At 44.4% G+C, this 25,243-nt stretch overlaps 1 protein-coding gene across 1 annotated transcript in view; it reads left to right on the forward strand.

Annotated features, from left to right (window-relative positions):
• The window catches only part of ACTN1 (actinin alpha 1), a 246,119-nt gene extending 221,122 nt beyond the window's left edge, over positions 1-24,997 (forward strand). Inside the window, 5 exon segments of the mRNA XM_029598807.1 lie at positions 2,566-2,712; positions 4,407-4,487; positions 5,112-5,177; positions 21,795-21,953; positions 24,016-24,997. Of these exon segments, the coding sequence (XP_029454667.1) occupies positions 2,566-2,712; positions 4,407-4,487; positions 5,112-5,177; positions 21,795-21,953; positions 24,016-24,174 (612 nt within the window). The 3' untranslated portion in view covers positions 24,175-24,997.
• The last annotated feature ends 246 nt before the right edge of the window (positions 24,998-25,243 follow it).

A 25,243-nucleotide genomic window follows, 5' to 3' on the forward strand; every position in this document is an offset into this window, starting at 1 on the left:
TATGTGACTTTTTTTTTTTTTTTTTTTTTTTACTGAAGCCTTCAAGTAATAAGAGAAAAATACCCAAGTGCTGAGATGGCAGTTCTAAAAATGAAGCAGGTTCACATCTGTGGGAGACCCTCAAGGTTTGCATGGTTGGGAAGCAGGGGTGATGAGGAAGAGAGGTGGCATATTGCAAGCAAGGTGGGAGATCCATTGCACTGGGGTCTGCCTCACTTAATGGTTCTCTTTGAGAGATGCTTCATGAGGCCAATGCTCCACTGCTGTCCGGCTTAGCTCGATAAACTTATCCGGCTAACGTGGCTGAGATATTCAGCGGTGTGCCTGCTTCACTGAATATACTCTGCTCTCTTTTATAGTTAGAAAATATCAATATGCCACTACTACAGCGATTATAACTATAATCAATAAATCATGAGCTGCTACTCAATCGCTGGAATGATATATTTTTATCAATGTCTTTAGATAGTGTATTTGAAAAAAAATTTTTTTTTAATTTTAAAGGCAAAAATTTTTTTGACACCTGCTCTATAAAATGTTATATGTGGGTTAAATTGGTGTTTATATAATTCTTATGTTAAAATTATAAAGGAATTGGAGGAAAATTTCATATAAACTCGTTGGTGTCTCCGCACCACTGTTTTGTGGTGTTATAATCATTAACTATCCCCTCCTCCTGTAAAAATTTTTTAAAAAAATTTTTTTGCTAAAATTACTTCACCTCTGTAAACCTCTTCCGTGTTGTGAGCATCGAATTATTTTTGTGTGCCCTGATGGCACATAATTTTATAATGTGCCATCAGGGCACACAAAAATAATTCGATGCTCACAACACGGAAGAGGTTTACAGAGGTGAAGTAATTTCAGCAAAAAAATTTTTAAAAAAAAATTTTACAGGAGGAGGGGGATAGTTAATGATTATAACACCACAAAACAGTGGTGCGGAGACACCAACGAGTTTATATGAAACTTTCCTCCAATTCCTTTATATAATTCTTATGTTAAAATTATAAACACCAATTTAACCCACATATAACATTTTATAGAGCAGGTGTCAAAAAAAATTTTTGCCTTTAAAATTTTTAAAATATTTTTTTCAAATACACTATCTAAAGACATTGATAAAAATATATCATTCCAGCTCTTTTATAGTTAGCCAGATAGCTTTCCTGGACTCATCCAGCTAACTAGCCCCCTAGGTGCATCAAGCTGCGATGTTTGTTTTGTCGCAGGAGGGGGGTCCCACTATCGCGGGGGGGGGGGGGGGGGGGGGGGCGAGGAGTGTCACCACAATAATGAGGCCCCTCCACCCAAACAGCATCGCGGCTGTATGGCAGGTTCTTTCTGTCTTGCACCCAAACACCGCACGACAAAAGAACGCAGCTGGCAGCCCCAGCCTCAGGGCACTGCCATCACCTTAAAGGGGCACCGGCCCAAAAAACAAGTTGCGTGCCAACAGGGAGGTTGAGCAGGGATCAGTGCTGAGCTCCGCCTCAACCCGGGCCCACCAGTTGAGGCGGCTCTGACTACCCCAAAATGTACTTTTCCCCAATTTTTATCACCTTCCCTAATCCACCCTTTGTAGGGCTAGACCTTAATCAGGAGCCACAGCCCACAATTCCCTCCAGAATCCTGAGTGTGTGCATCCTAGTTCTAGCCTGTAGGAGTCGCCACTGAGCAGCAGCTGGGACCCCCCTCCTCCCCAAATACCAGGGTCTGAGAGCACTGCTTCCATCGACCTGGGGAGCAAAAACCTGGCCTGAGCATCGAATCTGACTTTTCTGCATAGCCATGCACAGCACTGCCATCGAGCCACCAGGTCAGCTCTCCGGTGTCATTGTTTTCTAAAGTTTTGATTCTTAGAACAATCTCTGCTTTCTAGCACATCAGAAAACGCCATTTGGCAACATTCTATGTCCATCTAAATTTGCCTTCTGCACTGTGCTATCCATGCTTGCAATACATAGTGACAAGCAAAATTAAATATTAAAAAAAACAAAACAAAAAAAACCCTGCTGGCATAAGGAGCTGTATGATAGACGAGGGCGAGATTGATTTGTTTCTGAGAGATGTGCTGCATTTTAATGTCTGTAGAAGCTAGAAATGAAGCACCCATTGTCTGAGCAAGTCTTACTGTATATATAATTCTCCCATCTGTTGCATGAGGCATTACATACATACACACACTGATATTTATCAGTGGTACACATTTTAAAAGAATTGCAGTTTTTTGGTGGGTTTGGGTGAATTTCACTGATGGAACTGCGAGTGTACTGATGGGGGACTAGGAGTAGGGCAGATAGGTGCTCTGCAGACTGCCTTCTCATGAACACGCACATAGCTTGGAACAGGCACAGGACCCCTAGCAGGGGTGTTTTAATCCTGGGCCTTAATGAAATAGAGACCGCCCATGACCAGACTGTATTTAGTTAAGAAGTCCAAATGTCGGCTTGGGATTAGAGATTGAGACTATGTAACCTGATTTAACTAGGATCAAATGTTTCATGGCTATCAAGAGCTAAATTGCACATGCAATACAAACAGGCTTGTTCTCTTGCTATTTAGCACATTCGGGTGGGCTGGGAGCAGCTCCTCACCACCTCAGCCAGAACCATCAATGAGGTAGAAAACCAGATTTTAACCCGGGATGCCAAAGGTATCAGCCAGGAGCAGATGAACGAATTCCGGGCCTCCTTCAACCATTTTGACAGGGTAAGTATCCCCTTCCTGCAGTCCTCTTTACCAGGGAAAAGAAAATACTCAACACAAGGTTTTCCTCCAGTTTTATGGAAAGATATATGAAATGTCTTACTAATGGCTTGTACTTCATTTGAGACTTGGGAAGGGAGGGACCTGCCAACTTTTAAGTATTGTAAGAAATTGAGCAGCAGAATGTTTACCCTAGCATTAATTTGAATGGTTTACAACATCTGCTATGTCTGAAAGAGAAATTTAAATACCCACAGAAATAGGGCAAGATCTGTGCCATTCATAAAAAACAAAACGTGCATATTAGTATCATACCAAAGCATATATGGATAAATGTTCCTGGGGAAAATACTGCTTATAACAGGGATTCCCAAACTATGGCCCGAGGGCCAGATGCGGCCCTTGGCTGAATTTCATCCGGCCCTTGGTAGCAATAGCAGAAGGAACTTGATATGGCCCACTGCAGCAACAACAGGAGCTTGATCTGGCCTACAGTGGCAGTGATGGGATTGCATTCCATTGCTACCACCCATAACAATTGTTACTAGAAAATGTTGTTTCTCAAACCTAATCTTTTCAATCAGCAGTATCCCCTAATTAAAATGTTAAAATTGTCAGTCTCTGTCTGTTCTCTTTTTATGCCTAAGCCACCATCTACTACTCTATGGGACCAGTTTTTCCTGCCTGCAGGTGTCTCTTCATCCAGAGTCGGTGATAGGGCAAGCCAGACAGAGCTCGTACAGGCTTCCAGGGCCTCCTTTATGAAAGGTTATAAGCCAAGGGCAGGCTAGGGGTAGGCATGCACTTTGAAAGAAATCACTCTATAGAAATACACAAAATTTGGTAAAAGAAAATGAGCAAAGTCTTTGGGTAAGTTGTAGCTTTTGGGACTACTAAGGTTCCTTTCTCAAGCAGTATGCTGCGAGTGAAGCGGAAATGCCTTTCTGTAGCGGAAGGTATTGCAGTTGCATTGAATACATAGAAATATAATGGTCAACAAACCATCTGCAGGTGACACCTTTATTTATTGGACTAACTCAATACATCTGTGGCTAGCTGGCTGTAGAGGAGAATGCTTTGCTGGTGTTCTTTTAACTAGTCCTTTATTTGTGGTGGATTAAACATGGCGCTCCCTGTCCACCATTTAAAAATGAAGACATGTTATTAAAGACAAAAGGAGGAGAAATGTAGGGGGCTGCTGCTGCTAGATACTGCAGGCCCATTTCAGAGTGAGAGAAAAGAGAAATTGTAACCTACCTCCAAGGTACTGCCACATTATCTGATGGGGGTTTGCTGTCTGGGCTTCCTGCCTTCTGCTCTTGAGCTTGGATTGCAGATGAGAATCTTAGAAGAGCACTGCTAACTTTCACCCTGTGTTTAAGCATATTTCCCTCCTCCCCCTATCCCCCCCCCCCAAAAAAAAAAAGCATTTGATCACAACCTGAAATGTGTCTAACTTTGTGCACCTTTGTGTTTTTATTCTTCCTTTTCTTTCTGCCTTTCTCACCTGCATGCCCCACCTTCTCTCATCCTTTTCCCATTCATATTTTCCATCACCTGGAGCACTTGTCCTCCCCCCTCCACCCGGTACCTTCTCTCACCGCCCCTTTGTTCGCTGTCACCACTCCCCCCCCCCCCCCCCCCCCCCCCCCCTCCTGGCACTGCATGTCCTGCTGCCTGGCACCACACGTAACCAGGATCACTCCGGCACACTGGGCCCAGACGAGTTCAAAGCCTGCCTCATCAGCTTGGGTTACGATATTGGAAACGACCCTCAGGTACTGAATATTAGTGTGGGAGCGCAGCTCGCTATCGAACCGGGGGAAAGAAAATAACGTTTTTCTCCTTTTTTTTTTTTTCCTTGTCTTTTTGTTTTCTGATCCATCTGCCATTGCTGTTATTGAACATATGTATCCATGTTCCATACTCCCTGGTCTCTGTTTACTGATGGTATTTTCACAATATTTGTATATCATGCGTTACTGTTTTTTCCCCCCATCTCTTCTCAATTCTTTCCTTCTGTTTTTCATCTTCATAATCCCTTCTCTGTTCCAACATTTGTCCTCTCTTGATATTTCTGCTGTCCCCTTTTTCTGCTTGGCCTATTTTTCCTTCACCTTTATGATTTTATTACATGTCTCCGTGCTGCTTTTATTTCTGAATGATTCTTCCATTCTACTTCTGGGGAGTCCCTTCTTCCTATTACGCCCTCTTTAAATGCCCTCCATCTGTTTCGTTATGAATTGTTGTATTGTGTTTTCTTTGGTTTCCCTCCAAACCATCTTCCATCTTTCTTGCCATCTTCTTTATTTTCTTGTCCATACCTGTTGCTCTATCACCTCCTTTCATACTCTGTCGTGCTTTTCCTGCCTTCTCCTCTTCCTTGCATTGCTCCTCCGCAGAAGAAGACCGGCATGATGGACACTGAAGACTTCCGCGCCTGTCTTATCTCCATGGGTTACAATATGGTAAAGTAAAGCCCGCTCTTGTTCAGTTTGGTTATATATGTGTGGCATCCTGTGATGAAATGGGCCAAAATATAGCCCAGCAAGGTAAAAGTTTGGATTTTTGTTAAAAAAAAAAAAAAAAAAAAAAAAACCAAAAAAAAAAAAACCAGAAATAGCCCAAGGTCCTAAATGTGGATAATCTGAAAGGTGAGAGAGAAATATTAGCCAAATTTCTGATGACAGGTTGCAGATTCCTATGCCAATTAAAGAGCCTTACAGGAATGAATTTCAAACTGTAAGCTTATTTATACTTTATATTTGGTAACACACAGCATATATCTATATTTGTGTTTTTGTGCATGCAGTATTGGGCATCCAATAGGCTGAATTAAGACCCACTCTTTTTGTGGTGTTATTGGTACAAGGTATGAATGAGGATGCTATGAAGAGCCATCTGCTATGAATACTGTCGGCACATCAGTTTTTTATGTATTTGCATATTGATTAATATTTGTCTAGTTCCTACCAGCTTAATATAAAATGGAAGCTTTATATTGTGCATGGGTGGGAGGGAGAGCCAGAGGAGGGTGCATTGTGCACTGCAGAGTATTGAGAGGCATCCCTCATCCCATTTACTATGGAACTCTATTCTGGATCAGGTGAGTGCATGTAGGTAGAACACACAAGGTTTTTAAAAATAGAATTGTCTTTCCTGTTTATTCAAACACTTAAAAGAGAAACATAGACATGTGACATCAGAAAAAGACCGTACAGCCTATCTAGTCTGCCCAGTCACACTACTTCAGCTTTACAATACCTACCATTCCCTTGGAGGGACCCTCTGGTGTTTTGTAAATCAAATATGGAAAGTAAAATTCCAGCTGAACCCTCTTCACTTCACCCGTGGTCCATGTCAAAATTCGTGCACAGCAAAGTGGGAAGGACATATTCCATTCAGTCAATCGGGAAATAGAATATTTATTGGATTTTACATCTATGACTTTATGCAGGGCCGGCATGTCCTATTAGGCAAACTAGGCGGTTGCCCTGGATGCCGACCCTTAGGGGGCGCCGAAGAGCAGCTGTGTGGGGCCGCGAGCACAGAGGAGTAGAGATTTGGCGAGCCGCGAGCAGTGCTCATCCTGCTCACAGCCCAGAGAAGCATACACTCAGCGGGCATGAATGCGGTAGGAGTCGGGGCTGAGACCGGGGAAGGGAGGGGCAAGGCAGAAGGCTCACCTAGGGCACCTGATACCCATGCACTGGCCCTGACTTTATGGCTATGACAGTTCCTGTGTAAAGGCCCAAAATGTATTAAGGCTGGGATAGAGAGGGGTAAACAAATACATATGGTGACACTGCAGTGTGGGGTAAAAGTACTGGGGAGGCTGATGATTTACCCTTCTCGGAATCGGGAGTGCGCCTCAGCACAGCCATTGAATGCTTAGCAGAAAGATTCTCTGACAGAGTCCAGCCTTAGTTGTTGCAGGAAAGATGTGCTCTCTGCACACATTAATTTCCAAATCTGCTTTATGTACACTGGCATGAGGTATATAAAAACCTAGGCCTGGTCATTTTCTAAAAGCCTCTGGCTACATGCTGTAGTGGAGACCGAGCTGGGCGAATCAGAGCAGGAGAAAGTGAACTTGATGGATCTCCAGCAGCGCTGAGCAAATAAGTCAGGGTTTTGTGGCATAATTTTGGAAGAATGATCACTATAGTCTATTTATTCAAAACATTTTTTTTTAATGAACAAGGTTCTTGGAGATTAGGTCTAAGGCTTGCAGAATACTTTGGTAAGAGATGTGCTGTGCTGATGGATCAGCTAACAGTGGCGCTTTGCAGTTCCTCTGATCTTCATTTGGATTTCTTAGATGCATAGGAAGCTTCTGTATTACTAATGGATTTACTTTCCTTGATCTCTATGCATTAGCAGTAGTTTTATTAGTCTGTTCTACATTGGAAAAAAAAAGACATTTGTAAACAAAGTATAATGGGGTCATAAACTTTTGGAAATGTTTGAATCATCATGTAGAGCAGTTACCAAAATGTGAATTATGCCAAGATAGGGAGAGATCCTTTAAAGTGAGGATGCACCATTAATACTGCCCTTGTAAGCACAATTTATATATCACACAGTTGTGTCCAGCATTTCCTAGCGTGTAGCAGATGGACTCAGGACCAATGAGTATAGTGTGCTCCTGATAGCCGTTGGAGACAGAGTCATATTTCAATCTGACGTCAGCCCTAGTATATATACCCGTGTAGGAAGCTCTGCTCTTCAGTATTTTCCATCTCCATAGCAGTTCGGGACTCTATATACGCCTGCACAGCATTAGAGTATTCAAAACAAAGAAAATTCCAAAGAAGAAATCTCACCTCTCCAGACGAACCTCGCTATCCTGCGGTGATACCTAAGGGTCCCTCCCCCAGTTGAGAATTCCTGAGGTGATTTCCGAGATCCCTCAGAGGTAGGTCTCGGTCCGGTAGCCGGTTCACGGCGTGGATTAGCCCCCGGCAATGGGAGCGGCTGAGAGGCAGCGGGTGCAATACCGAATACGGCAGTGAAGGTACTTTTCCCTCTTCCCCGCATCCAGACACCGCCTGGAATGAGACCAGGAAACGCCGAGACAAGGTAAGGTAGAACATTTTTCGAAGTCTCCGGTCTCCAAGGCTCGGATAGCCGCACAGATCGCCAGCCGGCGTCTGTACCATCGGGTTGATCAGCCCAGTCCGGGCTAGACCCCGATTGGATACAAGGGCCCTCCCACATGGAGACCCTTCGGGGTGGTCGCCCTCTTGCTCACGTGGTCACTGACGCCATTTTCCCTTGATTGCCGCTCTGTCCGCCTAACTGAGCCATGCGCACAGAGACAAGCCGGGTGCACAAATTACTTGTACACACAGCAGCGCACACATAGGTGGCGGGCGCACAAGTTAAAGCTGTGCGCACAGTGGTGCGTGCATCCCAGCCTAAACGCACATCTTTGGCGCACCCGGAGCGCATAACTAAGCCTCCAGGCGCGCACTTTAGACGCACAGACCCGGGTTTCAATGACTTACGTGCACAAAACCATGGCACCACCGGCCAAGAAAACCAAGGCACAAGCCCTCTGCCCAGCCTGCCACATAAGAGCTGCGCAGCACGAGGAGGCCACGGTCCTGTGTCTACAGTGCAATGAGGCCCTGGGAGAACCTGGACAAGGCCCTCCCCAGCCAGTATAGGAATCCAGATCCACCGATAGTACCCCCCCCCGGCCAAAATCTTCACCATAGGGGACACGGACACCTCAGACGAGGATCAAGACTCCCTGGAGGAAGGGGAAATCCTTCCAGGAACGGAACCTTACCGAACCATGAGGTGCTTCTTCTCCAAAGACGAGCTACCAGATCTCGTGTCCCTCAGCTTGAAGGAGCTCGCCATCCCAGGCACAAGTGCCACAGGGGAACCAAAGACGAACTCTCTCCTAGAAGGGCTCCATCAGGCCTCCCGCAATTTCCCTTTGCTGCAAGCTGTACAACAGCTGAATGACTTGGAAAGGGATGCTCCGGAGGCCAGTTTCAAAGGGGGGCAGGCCCTGGAAGCCCTATATCCACTGGAACCCTCAGCCAAAGATCTCCAGGTGTTTCCCAAAGTGGGACGCCATGGTCTGCGTGATCACAAAGCGCACTACCATTCAAGTTGAGGGAGGGGGCGGCACTCAAGGATGCCCAGGACAGACGTCAGGAATCCATCCTTAAACGGTCATTCGACTTATCAGCCATGTCGCTGCAGATTGCAGCCTGCTGTGCCTTGGTGACACACGCCTGCTTATCAATGACCAGGAATGCTACCATGCCCATCGAAGCACTAGAACAGCAATATCCTTTCTCACAGACGCGACCTCCGACCTGATGCGCACCTCAGCCAGGGGCGTCTCATCCATAGTGGCAGCCAGAAGGCAACTCTGGCTCCGAAGCTGGTCAGCCGACGCAACTTCCAAGATGACTCAAGAGAATGCCCTTTAAAGGAGCCCTCCTGTTCGGAAGCGAGCTGGAGAAGCTAGCCGACAAATGGGGTGAATCTCCAATACCTCGGCTACCGGAGGACAAGAACAAAAGAAGCCAATGCCCCTCTCCCCGATTACCTAAGGGCAGAGGATCACAGCGTTTTAGACCCTAGAAGAGTACATATCAAGCACTTCGTCCCGAAGACAGGGGCCAGTCCTTTCAGAACAAGCACAACAAGGAATGGAGCCGGCACTGGCCCAGGCCCCAGCCACACCCTACAATGAGAATCAGCTGACCATCCACAGGAAGAAGCCATAGGGGGCAGGCTTGCCCTACTCTACCAAAGATGGGTCGAGATAACAGCGGACAAGTGGGTCCTAACCATCATTCGAGAGGGATACTATCTGGACTTCCACAACATCCCTCGGGACAAGTTCATGAAATCTCCTTGCCACGCACCCTCCAAGAGGACAGCAGTGGAAACCACACTGGCCAAATTGCTCACCCTAAAGGCCATAACACCGGTGTCCAAGCAGCAACAAAAAACTGGGCATTATTCCATCTATTTTATCATCCCCAAGAAAGAGGGGAACGTTCCAGCCCATACTAGACCTCGTCAGTAAACCACTACCTGAGGGTACCACACTTCCGCGTGGAAACCCTGTGCTAGGATATAAGGGCGATACAGCCGGGAGAAATCCTTACATCCATGGACCTGTCAGAAGCCTACCTGTACATCCCAGTCCATCACGAGCATCAGCGCTTCCTACGCCTCACGATCCTGGACCACCACTACCAGTTCCGGGCACTACCCTTCGGGCTATCCACAGCACCCTGGACGTTCACCAAAATCATGGTTGTAGTGGCGGCAACACTGAGGAAAGAAGGAATCCTCATACATCCATATTTGGACAATTGGCTGATCAGGGCAAAATCCCCAGAGGAAAGTCATCAGGCGACCACCAGAATCAAAACTCTACTGGAGAACCTCGGATGGGTCGTCAACACAAACAGGAGCTATCTGCAGCCCTCCCAATCTCTAGAATACCTGGGAGTCTGGTTTGACACCAAACAAGACAAGGTCGTTCTTCCTCCTACAAGGAGAAGAAAACTGAACCAATTGCGAAATCTGCTAGGAAGTCTCCGCCCCAAAGTATGGGACTACCTCCAAGTCCTTGGCCTCATGACATCAACTCTGGAAGTGGTCCCATGGGCAAGAGCTCACATGTGACCGCTACAACGCTCCCTACTGTCACGATGAAACCCGACGTCCCAGAACTACTCCGTTCGCCTACAGCTCCCGGAGTAAGTGCGGAACCAGCTCCAATGGTGGCTTCAAGAAGACCATCTAAGCAAGGGAGTAAGGCTATCCCCACCGACCTGGATTTTGCTCACCATGGATGTGAGCCTACAAGGGTGGAGAGCCCACTGCCAGGAACTGACGGCCCGGGGCAATGGGGCAAGGAAGAGTCGGGGTGGAACATCAACCAATTGGAAGCCCGGGCGGTCAGACTAGCCTGCCTACGGTTCAGTCACAGACTACGGGACAAATCTGTCAGTCCTGTCAGACAACACCACGACCATTGCCTACATCAACTGCCAGGGAGGAACCAGAAACCAACAGGTGACCCTGGAAATTTAGATCCCCTAATGGCATGGGCAGAAGCAAACCTACAAGGGATCTCAGCCGCCCACATTGCAGGAAAAGACAACATCACTGCGGACTACCTCAGCAGAGAAAGTCTAGACCCAGGGGAATGGATGCTGTTGACCACAGCCTTCCAGTTGATAGTAAACCGCTGGGGAACCCCAGCCATGGATCTCCTGGCAACCCGGTCAAACGCCCAAGTTCCCAACTTCTTCAGTCTCAGACGATAACCACAATCCCAAGGGATCGATGCCCTCATCCAGACCTGGCCACAGGAAGACCTGCTATATGCCTTTCCCCCATGGCCACTACTGGGCGGGATCATCCACAAGATATACAGGGGGCTAGTACTTCTAGTGGCCCCGGACTAGCCAAGAAGGCCGTGTACGCAGACATGTGAAGACTCTTGACGGGGAGAGGGCTCCACACAGGGATCTGCTTCAGCAAGGCCCGATCCTCCATGAAGACCCAACTCTATTCTCTCTTACGGTCTGGCCATTGAGAGGACACGCCTGAAGAAGAGCGGATACTCGAGGGCATTGATTGACACCTTGCTCCGAGATTGCAAGTTCTCCACGTCGCTAACCTACATACGAATATGGAGAATATTCGAAGCCTGATGCGAAGACCACGACATCCTTCCGAGGACAGCCAAAATTCCCACAATCCTGGAATTCCTGCAGGATGGCTTACAGAAGGGCTTGTCCCTCAACTCCATCAAGGTTCAGGTGGCCGTGTTGGCCTGCTTCGGAACCAAAGTGGAAGGCATTAGCCTAGCATCTCCTCCGGATGTCTCCCGCTTCCTAAGAGGGGTCAAGCAGATCAGACCACCCTTAAAGTGGCCGGTACCCCTATGGAACCTCAATCTAGTACTAGACTTCCTAGCGGGAGCCTCCTTCAGACCTATCCGCGGTATGTCCCTACAACTCCTAACCTTGAAAACTGCATTTTTTATTTTTTTTTAAATTTTTAATTTATTGCTTTTTAAACATCATACAAGTATTGACTTGTTTAAGAAATCTAAGTACAGTATGAAATAGTATATTTATACAATTACATTTCCATTTGGCTATTGAAATTTCTGTACTTAATATCAATAAAGGAAATATAGAAGAACTATGGAAAAAAGGGAGCAATAAATCATATCAGAAATATTAACAAATATCTTTAAACATCCTGAATTTATCCTCCACCTTATTTCTACAAGTACACCTGAGCAGCAAGTTTAAATGGGGTTGGCATGAGTGTCCAAGAATGATCTTAACTGTAATGGGTCTAGAAATACAAATCTCTGCTCACCAAGAGAAATACAATATTTGCAAGGAAATTGTAATTTAAAAGTTGCTCCTTTTTGAAGAACTTCCTCCCTCATATTAAGAAATGATTTTCTCCTCAATTGTGTTTGTTTTACCAAGTCCGGGTAACACCATATCTTCTGACCGAAAAATAAAACTTGATTATTCCGGAAAAATTGCTTGAAGACATTGTTCTTATCCATTAAGAATGCAAAAGAAGCTAATAATGGTCTTCGTTGAGTAACTACCATCTCCTGAGAGGACTCAAGTAAAGCAGATAGATCAGGTAATGATAGATCTTCCAAGTTACCTTGATTTCATTCACCGGGGTACAGGTAGTACGCCTTTGTAATAACAGGCTTAATTTCTTCAGGTATCTTTAAGACCTGGGAGACATACAATTTAAACAATTCCACAGGAGGTACATTTCTGAACACTGGAAAGTTTATGAATCTCAAATTATGAGCCCTTAGGCTATTTTCTATCTTTTCTAGTCTCTTATTCATCTCAGATTCACTCTGCACCAGGTTTGACTGAATTTTCTCTACAGCAACAATCTGGTCTTCCATTTTAGCTTTTTGAATAACCAGTTCAGTTGCATTTTGTTTCACTTGACTCTTAACGTCTTGCACCTCTCTTGTTAGCCCCAGTATATAGCCGCCTCAAGGGATTGAAGGGCTACCCAAATCGTAGAAAGAGTTATTTCCTCTTTAGGAAGCATAGAAAGTTCCTTGCTAGTTTCTTAGTTCTCAGCCTCCCTTCCCCCACTTGCTGCTTCACCGACGCCATTACCAGCACCTGACGAACCAAGCATTGCAGCAAACTCCAGCCCCACTCCTTCTTTGCCTCCACTGGGGTCTGTGTTAGCTAGCTCAAAGATGGTAAGTCCTAAAGGTGTTTTCATTCGCACTGCCGATTTTTGCCTCACCTGTGAAATCCCCAGAGGGGCTATCTGTATCCTGCTGCCTATGTCCTTCGCCACGACTTGGCGGCGTCTGTCTCCTCTGTGATCTGGGGCTCAAAGATATTTCGGTTGGTGGGGAAAGCCCTCGCTCCTCGGCTACCTCCTCAGCAACCCGATCTCCCGGTGTTGGTGGGGGAAGCGTCGTGAAAAAACTGCCTATCCGGGGCTGAGATGCTTCCGTCGGAGTGGAGGAACTTTCTCCACACCGGACCCGGGCTTTCCGCTTGGTATGTGGCATGCTGAAAATAGAAGGAAAAAATCGGGAGCCTCTCACTGACGCGTCTATTCAGGATGCCATCTTGAAAGCTCACGTGAAGACTGCATTTCTAGTGGCAATATGTTCGGCCTGTCGCATCTCCAAACTTCAAGCACTATCCTGTGGGGAACCTTTTCTCAGATTCACACCGGGATCCATACAGCTACGCACTGTCCCCTCCTTCCTTCCAAAGGTGGTTTCTCACATCCATCTAAACCAAACCATCTCGCTGCCATCTCCAGACGAGCATAAGGGCTCGGAAGAATCTCGCCGTCTTTGCCACCTTAACGTTGGCAGACTCCTAGTCCGATACCTGGAAAGGTCAGAATCCGTATGAAAGACGGACCACCTATTCGTCCTTCACAGTGGGAAGAAACAAGGGGAAGCGGCCTCGCGGGCAACCATAGCCCGCTGGATCAAAGAAGTAATCAAGGCGGCCTACATAGAGGCAGACAAGCCTCCACCGCTACAAGTCAAGGCCCATTCCACTATAGCCCAGGCAGTGTCCTGGGTGGAAACCAAGATGCTGTCACCCACCGAGATCTGTCGGTCAGCGACATGGTCCACCATTCACACCTTCTCCAGGTTCTACCGCCTGGATGTTCAAGCTCGGGAGGACACAGCATTCGCAAGGGCAGTACTAAGTGGGCCACCGGCAGCCTCCCACCCGGTTCGGGAGTAGCTTTTGTACATCCCATTGGTCCTGAGTCCATCTGCTACATGCCAGGAAATGGAGAAATTATTTACCTGATAATTTCGTTTTCCTTAGTGTAGACAGATGGACTCAGTATCCCGCCCACGGCTGCCGCAATACACGAAAACCTCGGGTGACAATTCCTGAGAGCAAGACAAGCACAGGTAAGCCACGCTTCACCTTCAGCTAGGACACCCATAGTTACCGGGTGTCGGCGTTTCTCGGTTGAGGGCACTGGCGGTCTCCAGCTATAGTCCACATCAACCATTTCCAGTTCATCACGTTTCTCAAGTTATTCAAGTTAAACAAAGTTAGCCAAGTTAATAAATTATCCAGACACACATATATCCACAATTGCTTTTCGAGGAGAATACTGAAGAGCAGAGCTTCCTGCACGGGTATATGTACTGGTGCTGATGTCAGATTGAAATCCGACTCCGTCTCCAACTGCTGTCAGGAGCACACTATACCCATTGGTTCTGAGTCCATCTGTCTGGAAAACGAAATTATCAGGTAAGTAATTTCTCCAATAGTTATGGAATTTAGCAGCTCCCTTGAATGTAATGACATTTACTGAACGATAATTCAGCGCGCACATTTTTTTTTTTTTTTTTGGTGTATGTGCAGTAATCCAGTGATTTATTTGCAGTGTATTCTAATTTGGGTTTTTAAGAGGTAGATATTGAGCTGTTTTGCAGCTCAGCTAAATAGCTGGATAAACGTATCCAGCTAACCTAGCCTGTATATTCAGCAGCACAACCATGCCTTTGAATATACCCAGCTATCCTAACGTTAGCTGGGTATATTCAAAGTTTATCAGGCTAACCTTAGGACAAGTCTAAGGGTCGACCAGAGTTAGCCGGGTACATTATCCATCTAACTTAGAATATCAGAGTTAGCTGAATAACTTACCCGGCTAACTCAGCTCCTCCTTGGAATGCCCTCATTCTGCCCACCACTTATCCAGCTAAAATTGTATCTGGATAAATCCATACTTATCTGGATAAGATGCACTGAATATCGCCCTCTAAGATTTTACTAATGGCAATTTATTTTTAAATGTGCTTCTGTTACGCAATTCTAGTAGTCAGACTGGTCTTGGAAAACATTGAAGTCCTAGTAGATTGTGATATTTCTTTAAAAAGATGAGCAAAAAAAAAAAGTTGTTTGAATTCATGAACAGCTGAGACCACACAGCTGATTCAGGGTCTTCAGGTGGGGCAGAATTCCAGATCCTCCTGATTTTAAGTACTGGGTATGGGCTGGGAGCTGAGGGATGGCCCCCATCTTGGCATTCTGATTGAGATTGGGAACATGTGCAGTAGGGGGTTAATGCCTTACTACCCAACCCCAACTGGGGGCCATGATGATGGAGGGGGCTGCATCTGTGCATACATTTTAGTTCTCTGAGAGAAGTCTCCCCCCCCCTTTTAGTGGCTTATCGTAGGTACAAAGTACACAGGGTCACTTGCACCGGCTTTCTCTGCATAGATTTTAAAGTGCAGTCCTCGCCCTCTTCCTGTCTAAACAGGTCTCGGGGAAACCCCTCCTCTCAATGCCACTCGGAGTATGCGCGTTGTGGAACGATTGAGGGAGGGCGATAGTTAACCCAAGGAAAACACTTCTTAGCTGTGTAAATTATTTTGAAAGTTGCCGTCAGTAGGATGTTGCCAAGGCATGAGGATTCAAGCTGCTTTTGAAAAGAAAAAAAAAAAAAGTTTGTTCTTTAAAAAGTATTGAGGTGAATATTCAGTGGATTTGTCTAGCTAAGTTTGGAATTTAGTCGCACAAACTGAGGTTTTTAATTTCCTGCCCCTTGCATAGGATAAATTTTAGCCGAGTAGTTATCTGACTAAAACACTTACCCAGGAGGAGAAAAGAGAGTGGCGCAAGGGGTGTTCTGTGGGTGGAGCTTAAATTAAGCCCGATAGCATCGCTATTCAGCACCACCCAGCTGTTTAGTAGGGTGGAGAGCAGGTCTAAAGACATCCAGGTCAACTTATCCAGATAACTTTGAACCTAACCAGGTATTTTCAGCAGAATTTATTTCCTCCTCGGGTAACCTGCTGCTCACCGGGCTTCTGAATATGGGCATCTATTACAACCTACTAAGCCCTACATTATGCTGAATTGAATAAAGAGTATTAGATGATAAAAACCCAACCTAACATAGGCTGAGAAATTAAGTAGCAGATTTTGCTGAAAGTGGGGACTGTCTCTTGTTTTCTTTTCTCTCTTTTTTTTTTCTCTCTTTTTGTCTTTTTGTTTTCCCCTGTGCAACAATTCTATATAGAAGAGAAAGAAGGGAAGAGAGGGACCTGATCTGGAAACGTGTATTTTTATTTCTGAAGTGGCTCTGCCATAATATGCGGCACTGCTAAACAGCAGTTTGACATCTTTGGAGGGAAATGTCAGGAAAAAAATGTTTAAAAGTTATTTTCCCTTACGCATGTTGACAATATAATTCATGCATTTCCAATGGCTGTCTCATTGCCAGGATTTGTACTGTACTGCTCTGAACTCTTATCGCCTGTGTAGTAGCAGCTTCATGAACGTTTAACCCAAAATTTACTCCCCCCCCCCCCCCCCCCCCCACCCCCAGCCCCCTCTGTGATATAGATATAGTGATGATTTATATATCATTGCAGTCAAATGACAAACTGCACCTTTTGCACAGACAACCCTTGAGTTTGTCTCTTTGGTTTCATATGTTTCCGGGATTTTATTTTTTTGGTTTATTGTGGGTAGTGATGGGTCTTCTCCAAATATTCCTGCTCTGTGCAGCAGATCTGTGGTTGCGGGGAAAGGGATGTGTAAGCCTGTTCCCTTTTAAGTGATTATCAATGGCAAGAGAAGGGTAGAAATCTGTTCAGAATTTTGAATTGAGATTTTGTAGGAAAACACAGTCTTGATGCTGAGACTCTCTCTTTTCATAGCAGACTGCACTGAGTTAAGTAAAAGGGACATGTTACTTGAGTTTGGGGAAAACACACAGGCTAGTAGGAATCAGTTTACTCTTAAGAAAAGAGCCTTAAACTTACTAGAACCAACTTCATAAAAAGGAGACACTTAGGGTGTGGGTGTAAATTTATTCTCCTACTGTTTTATCGTTCCTGTAGTGTGACTAGACATGCAAGGCATTGCACAGATACACAGAAAAGTGTCTGCACTCTGGAGTTTCTAATCTAGTCGAGAGACAAATAAGAGGCTACGGGAATGTACAGTATTTATTCGGGTAAACCTGATTAACATCAACGAGGCTATGATCAGGGAGAGCCAGGGTTTCAGATTTAAAAGCAGCCTTATAAAGGTGTGGGTTTAATAGGTGGGGCTTGACTAGCCAAAGAGGGAGCATGGCACGCTAACTCGGGGAGGCTGCAGAAAGGTGGAAAGTACCCAGGCTGGAAATGGTGCTGGAAGGGCACAGATAAAAGCAGATTGTCTGATGGAAAGAGGTCTTGAGGAGAGTTTGTAGGATGAGAGGAGAAGTAATGAGCTGCAGCGTGCATACAGTTAGAGGTGAGTAGGAGAGAGAATTATGCAGAGGTGGATGGGAGCCAAGGACAGTGAATTGAGAAGAGGGATAAGAAGTCATAATGACATTGAAGGAAGATCAGTTGAGTAGACTTGTGGAAAAGGCTCAGAGGGAAACTTAGGAGAAACAGGTTGCAAATTCCTCAGTAGGTGATGAGGGAGTGTGGAGAAGGTTTTTGGCAGTGTTTTTGTGATGTTATAGAGAAAAAAGTGACATATTGGATGTATGCAGAGGAGAGGAGTCGTAGATGAACCCAACCTTATGAGCTGAGGGAACAAGGTGGATGAGCATGTTATACACTGAGCTGGAAATAGTGAGTTTGAGAGGAAAGATGATTTGTCTTGGCAGTGGTGTACCAAGGGTGTCTGGCACCTGGAGGCCAATGCATTTGAGTGCCTCTCCAGCACCTCCCCCAATCCTTGCACTAATGCTTAAAGTCGCAGAAAATCAGTGGCATTTCTATAGACAAAAGAATTTGGGGGAGGGCAAGCCAAAATGTGATTTCCTCATATCGCACCCTTCTTCATAGCATGGCCCCCTGCTTTAAAATTGGCTATTAAAAAAAAAAAAAAAAAAGTCCCAGTAAGAAAATCCAAAGGGCCTTCTGCGTAATTTTTAAAAAGCTGACTAGTTTCACCCTTCTGGTAAAACTACAATTAAAATTATTTGATAGCCTCATTCAACTACTTCTATATGGCAATGATGGTGAAGACTGGAGTGTATACAGGAAGGGAAAGTATCAATACAAATCCCACATCTCCAGTTCTGTAACATTGTGCATCCACAGAAATTCCCCCCCAAAAAACGGAGCTTGAATGTTTCCCTTACAGCTCAACATACCACAAAATATATTTTCAAATTCTGGTGTCACCTCACAGTAATAGCAGCACCAACACCTTCCACTGCCAGACATGTTGTGAACTACCACAAAACCCCGTAAAAAAGATACTCAAAATCTATACAGCAAACCTATCATAACATAATAGTAGTAACACAAAGGACTCAAACAACAAGAACCCTACTTGTGATAAAGCACAGGTAAATATTACACTGAGGCCCAGAATACCAATACTCCACCTACTGGGGAAATTAAACCCAATTGCAATAGATCCCTACACAGACACTACATGCTAGCAGAATCTCTCACCTTAGTCACACACACAGAGCAGAGACAGACCCTGACCAAATACGGAATAAAGGATCACAAATTAGAACCAGCAATATGCAGGCAAAAACTGAAATGGAAACCCCAAGAAGCCAGATTCTGTCTACAGTAACAATGGAAAAACAGGACCACCAATCCTCATAAAACAATAAAATCAAGAAACACAAAGCATCAATTATAATAGTAAAACCAGACTAATAAAAGAATAGGGATGTGCATCGTTTTTTTGAAGGATGGAAATATCGTACAATATTTTCTAATCTGGAAATGATCGGAAAACCCCACGAAATTTTCATGAGATTTTCTTATTGTTTTTTTTTTGGGGGGGGGGAGAAAGGGCACACAGAAAAGAGAACCCCCAAACCCACCCCGACTCTTTAGATCTAATTATTTACAATCCCCGACCCCCCCCCCCCCCAAAAAAAAAAAAACAAACAACTTGCCGGGGTCCCGGGAGCGATGTCTCCCTCTCGGGCCGTCAGCCGCCACTAATCAAAATGGCGCCAATGGCCCTTTGCCCTTACCATGTGACAGGGGCTATCAGTGCCATTGGCCGGCCTCTGTCACATGGTAGGAGCAATGAATGGCCCGCGTCATTTTTTAAGATGGCACCGGCCATCCATTGCTCCTACCATGTGACAGGGGCTGGCCAATGGCACCAATAGCTCCTGTCACATGGTAAGAGCAAAGGGCCACCAGCGCCATTTTGTTTACTGGCAGCAGACGGCCCGAGAGCGGGAGATTGCTCCTGGGACCCCCGCTGGACCACCAGGGACTTTAGGTTAGTTTTGGGGGGGGGTCGGGAGGGTGGGGGATTGTAAATAATTAGATTAAAGGGTCGGGGTGGGGCTGTTTTTTTGTTTTTTTTGGTTCGGAACAGCCGGAAAAAAAAAAAAACTGTCCGGACCGCGGGAAACGAAATTTCCCACGGGTCCGCGGGAAACAAAATTTCCCATGGGTCCACGATACCGGAACTGATTCCGGCACCCAGTTCACATCTCTATAAAATAATAGCAACAAGTAATTGGAGCAAGGACTAGCATTCAAGAGTTATTAAATAATGAATTGAATGACTAGTGAATGCATGCATGTTTTATTCCTTTTTTTGTAATTTTTTATTTTAAAATTTTATTAAGAGAGTAAGAGTGGAGATATTATCACTGGAGACATTGTCTGTTTTTTATTTTGATATTTGTAAAACTGTAAACCGGTATGATGGTTATATCCAAATAGCGGTATATAAATGTTTTTAAATAAATAAAGAATATTTTAAAACTACTAATTAATATAATATCTATTAATTAGTCAGATACATTTTTTAAAAATTTACCAAACACCAATAAAATATTTTATAACAGGCACATCAAATAACGCCCAATAATTAAAACTAATAAGGATTTTAAAAAGCTCCTGTTCATTCTCTCATGCGCGCACACAGACACCCAAGCAGGCACCTATGCACTCACTGAAGGCAGACCCACTATTTCATTTGCCAGCAGCCTCGGTCCCCTCTTTCTTCTGCTGCCACTTTCACTACTGCCGCATGGCTATTGGGGAGGACCCGATTGCTGCTACAGGCACTGAAGCCTGTTCTGCTGCCTCCTCTGTGCAGACCCTGTGATATTAAACATTTGCGGGACTAGCACTTCCTCCATACTAATCTCGTCCATTATGAGATGAACATAGGGAAAGTGCTACTCTAGCAAGTTTTAATACCATGGGCTGGCACACTTCTCTGCTCAGCTGCTGTGGGATGAGGTTCACCAGCAGTCGCATGACCTTTCTTTTTTTTACCACTGGTGGGATGGGATCCACCAGCTGACACATAGGCCTCCATATGTCAGTCATCAGTGCCCGTCCCCCCTCAGCACACCACTATGTCTTGGCCATATTAAGGGTAAGATGGCAGTGTGACATCCAAATAGCGATGTTAGGCAAGCAGGTTGAAATTTCAGACCGGGTGAAAGTTCTGGTGCAAAGAGGTATTTGTGAGTTATTAGCATAAAGTCATGGGAGGAGAGAAGAGGACCCAGGACAAAATCAGAGGCACTATGACTGTGACTTCTAGGTCTTTTCTGCTCAGTTAAGCAATTTTAAATTGACTGGTTGACTGATTTTTGATGCCTGCACCCAAGGTCTGTTCATAAGGCCAGCAGGGGTTCCTCAAGAGGCATTGATAGGCCATGGAAAAGGGACAACAGTGACACCTACAGGTGGAATTCAGGGTGCACTATTCCATGTTCAGCTGGATGTCGTCACACTCTGCAGGCCCCTTCCTAAGGACTATTACCGTATAAACTGAGGGAATAAAAGATTGAGGATGGGGTAATCCATGCTGGCTGCATGTGAAGGCCCTTGGGGCCTTAGTCCTTGTTCAAATGGTTTCCAATTGAATGAAAAGTTCAAAAATAGGAAGCTGCCAGGCAAAAATGAACAAAATCTTACCTGCATGGTCTTGATGAAAGCAAAAACCAAAAGTGTTTTGATGCATTTCTTCAAGAATCTTGAAATAAATTACAAATATTCTCAATCTTTTTTACAATTTCCAGAATCTGAAATTTATGATGCAAGTCCAGGGTTGGTTTTGAGATGGGTTCTTGTGATAGTAAGAGACTTTCTTAATTTGTCAACAAATAGCAACATTTTTTCTTACAGAAAAAATAATCTGGTTAAATGGAATTGCTGCTTTAATTCTGTTCTGCGTTCCTTTTTCATGTGATTATGATGTTTTTGTCTCAGTATATTCCAACATTGAGGTCCATATTCAGTCACTGTCTGGATAGCAAAGTTAGCCGGATAAACTTATCCGGTTAACTTTAGGACAGCTTTTTGGTTTGACCAGACTTAGCTAGATAACTTATCTGGCTAACATAACTCCTTGCCTAAACACCCCTTGAACACTCCTAAGATATCCAGCTAAGTTTTAGCCATATAAGATACCTGGCTAAAGTTTAGCTGGAAAAGTGCCCAAATATTCACTTAGCCATATAACTTCTGATTATGGTCATCATTATTACCATCCCTATCAGTTGCTGAAAGATTAGTGAAATTGTACCTCTGCGGATTGCTGACATCCTGCTTGCATTTCCAGGGAGAAGCTGAATTTGTTCGCATCATGAGCATCATTGATCCCAACCGCTTAGGTGTCGTAACGTTCCAGGCCTTCATTGACTTCATGTCCCGCGAGACGGCAGATACAGACACTGCTGACCAGGTCATGGCCTCTTTCAAGATCTTAGCTGGAGACAAGGTGGGCATCTTTAATTGACACTGGTTTCTTCTCAGAGCTGTAAATGTTCACTTATTCACTCAACTGAGCAACACACTTATGATCTTTGGGTTGTGGTGTTACTTTTTCATTCTGGTTTTGTTTTTAAACTTTCCTAGTGAGCAGCACACTAGCTTCATAAGAACATAAGTGCTATGCTGAGTCAGACCAAGGTCCACCAAGCCCAGCATCCTGTCTGACAGTGGCCAGTCTGGGTCACAAGTATCCAACAGATCCCCTAAAGTAGCCCTATTTCCTGTTACTTGCTCCCAAGAATAGCAATAGCTTTCTTTATTCTCTCTGACTATAATGTTGTGTGGACTTTCCCTCCAGAAACTTGTCCAAACTTCTTTTTAAACCATACTATGCTACTTGCGCTGATCACTTCCTCTAGCATTAGATTCCTCAGCTTGATTGTGGGCTGAATAAGGAAGTACTTTCTAGGATTTGTTTTAAATCTGCTGGTGGTTAGTTTCATGGAATGTTATCTTGTTTTATTATTATTTGACAGGGTAAATTATCACCCTTTCTCTGCCGGTTCCACCCCACTCATAAACTTCTATCAATTCTGGTCATCGAGTGCCACAAACAGATCTGGTTTTCAGGATATCCACAAAAAAATATTCTTGAGATAGATTTACATGCACTGCCTCAATTGTATGCAGATATATCATCTCATGCATATTCATTGTGGTTGTCCAGAAAACCAGTGCTGGTTGTGGCATTCAAGGACTGGAGTTGCCTGTCCCTGTTCTCTAATGTCCCCTTTCAGCCTTCTCATTTCCAAGCCAAAGAGCCCCCATGCCCTTTTAGGGTGCAGACAGATGGAAAGCTTTCTGGGGGAGGTCATCAAGCAAAGCTGCCTTGGCACACAAGACCATGGGGCTTGATTTATGGGGAAAGGAGGCCTTGAGTATGCATTGGATCAAGAACTTACCCTCACAGAGGAGGAGTTTGAGGGTAGGTGGTTTTAGTAGCTCATCAGTGAAAAAGATATAGGTTCATTGTCACAAACCTTCCCCCTATGGATCTGCATAGGTGATAAATTGTGCAATGAGCATGTAACATGCACACATTTCTGTGAAGGCCTTCTCCCTCATGCATGAGCAGTGTGAATAAACTCGACATTCAGTGTAAAAGCATTATATAATTCTCTTTTTATACCATACATCAAGGGTGGCCAATTCCAGTCCTCAAGAGCCACAAACAAGTCTGATTTTCAGGATATCTGCAATGAATATGCATATGAGAGATTTGCATGCACTGCCTCAGTTGTATGTAGCTATATATATATATATCTTGCATATTCATTATGGATAGCCTGTAAACTAGATCTGCTTGTGGCTTTTGAGACCTGGAGCTGCCCCTCCCTGTCGTATGCAAATGGTGTGTTCTTTAAAACAGGGGAAGGATACTGTGGTCCCGGAATGCCACAACCAGGTCTGATTTTCAGAATATCCACAATGAATATGCATGAGAGATATTTGCATGCACTGCCTCCATTGTATACAAATGTATCTCATGTATATGTGGTTGTCCTGAAAATCAGAGCTGTTTGTGACCAGGTCCAGAATCAGAGATGCCTATCCCTGATTTAAAAGGATGTTAAATTAACTCCCAATGAACAGTAGTTGTTTAGTTTGATTAACTGATAGAATGTCTTTATGCTGTCACTGAGCACTGTAAAAGCTGCTGGCTGTATGACTTCTAATTGGTCTAAACCTGAGATTTTCAATCCAGTCCTCAGGAAAAAGCCAGCCAGGCATGTTTTTAGGATAGTCACAGATACATATGCATTGTGGTCATCTCTCAAACCCGACTGGCTTGAGTGTGTCCCGAGGATTACGTTGAGAGCCCATGGTCTATATCACATTCCTGCTTCAGAGCAGTGCTTATAAACAAATCGGCAACTGTATATTTGGATACTCATTGACCATTCGCAGATGCTAAAAAATTTTGTACAGAGCTTGCTTAATTGTGGGGCAAATATTTTATCTTTAGATCGTAACTTTAAGTGACCGCTGTTTAATTTTTTTTTTGGTAGAACTACATTACTTCGGACGAGCTGCGCCGGGAGCTCCCGCCAGACCAAGCTGAATATTGCATCGCTCGGATGGCGCCGTACAACGGGCATGACGCTGTGCCAGGTGCACTAGACTACATGTCCTTCTCCACAGCGCTTTATGGGGAAAGCGACCTTTAACGCCTTCCTATTCGTTCTCTTGGCGCACCTTTCTCAGTATGCAAAGCAGTCTCCGCTCACCTTTTTTTTTTTTTTTTTGTCTGTCTCCCTCTCTTCCCCCCCCCCCCCCCCCCATTGCTTCAAATAATGAGATACTGTATCACATTCTGGGGAGGGGGTGGGAGGACACTGATTCTAACAGGTCAACCTGCCCTTTAAGTACCAGTTTACAAATGATTTTCTTCAAAATGTTTAAAAACAAATGACATTTAAAAGAGCCACATATTTTATTATAGAAGATAAGAGGTATTTTTCTCTGGTGGGAAAAAAAAAAAGCATAAATGAAAAGAAGAAAATTTAAATATTGTAATAAATGTTTGGTTTTTCTCTATTGTGACAAGAGTAGGTAGTAACAGAGCACAATGTTACATTCCAGTCATGGCTTTCTTTTGGTTTTGGGGGTGGGGTTTTTTTTTTTTTTTTTTTTAATGGTGACATTTAAAGAATTTTCTGCCCGCATGTGTCTCTTGTCTCTATTGTGCGTCTTTCTTTGAAGCGCACGTGGGTGCATGTGTTCCTGGGTTCCATGGTTTCCTGATGAATGAAAATATTTTCTGAAGAGAAACGTAAACTTTTAAAATGTATGTGTTTTTTCTAGAAGATTCCTGCGTTTTCAATATTTAATTTAAAAAAAAAAAATTGCAATTATGCTTATTCTGTTATCAGTGCACAATTGTATTTTTTATGTTGCTGAAGTTGTCATGGGTTTCAATAATGAAGCTAAAAAAAAAAAAAAAGAGACAATACTTTGATATTGCTTGTCACGGACCGTATTAAAAAAAAACCCAACATTCTTGTGATAAAATCTAGGCTTTTTTTTTTCCTTTGCTTATTTGTTCAATCAGGTGAAACATTTGCTACTGAAACAAATTGGTACTTGTAAGCAAAACAAAATATATTGTACAATCCTTCTGCAGTATCGCTAGTCTGAAACAGGGGCAGTAGACTGGTAAAATTGCTCTGAGGGATATTACTCCCTGTTCTCTAACACCACAGTTATGCACCCTCTCCAGTCACCTGTGTTCAACCC

This window comes from Rhinatrema bivittatum, chromosome 4 (genome assembly GCF_901001135.1).
Source record: "Rhinatrema bivittatum chromosome 4, aRhiBiv1.1, whole genome shotgun sequence".
NCBI classification, from domain to species: domain Eukaryota; kingdom Metazoa; phylum Chordata; class Amphibia; order Gymnophiona; family Rhinatrematidae; genus Rhinatrema; species Rhinatrema bivittatum.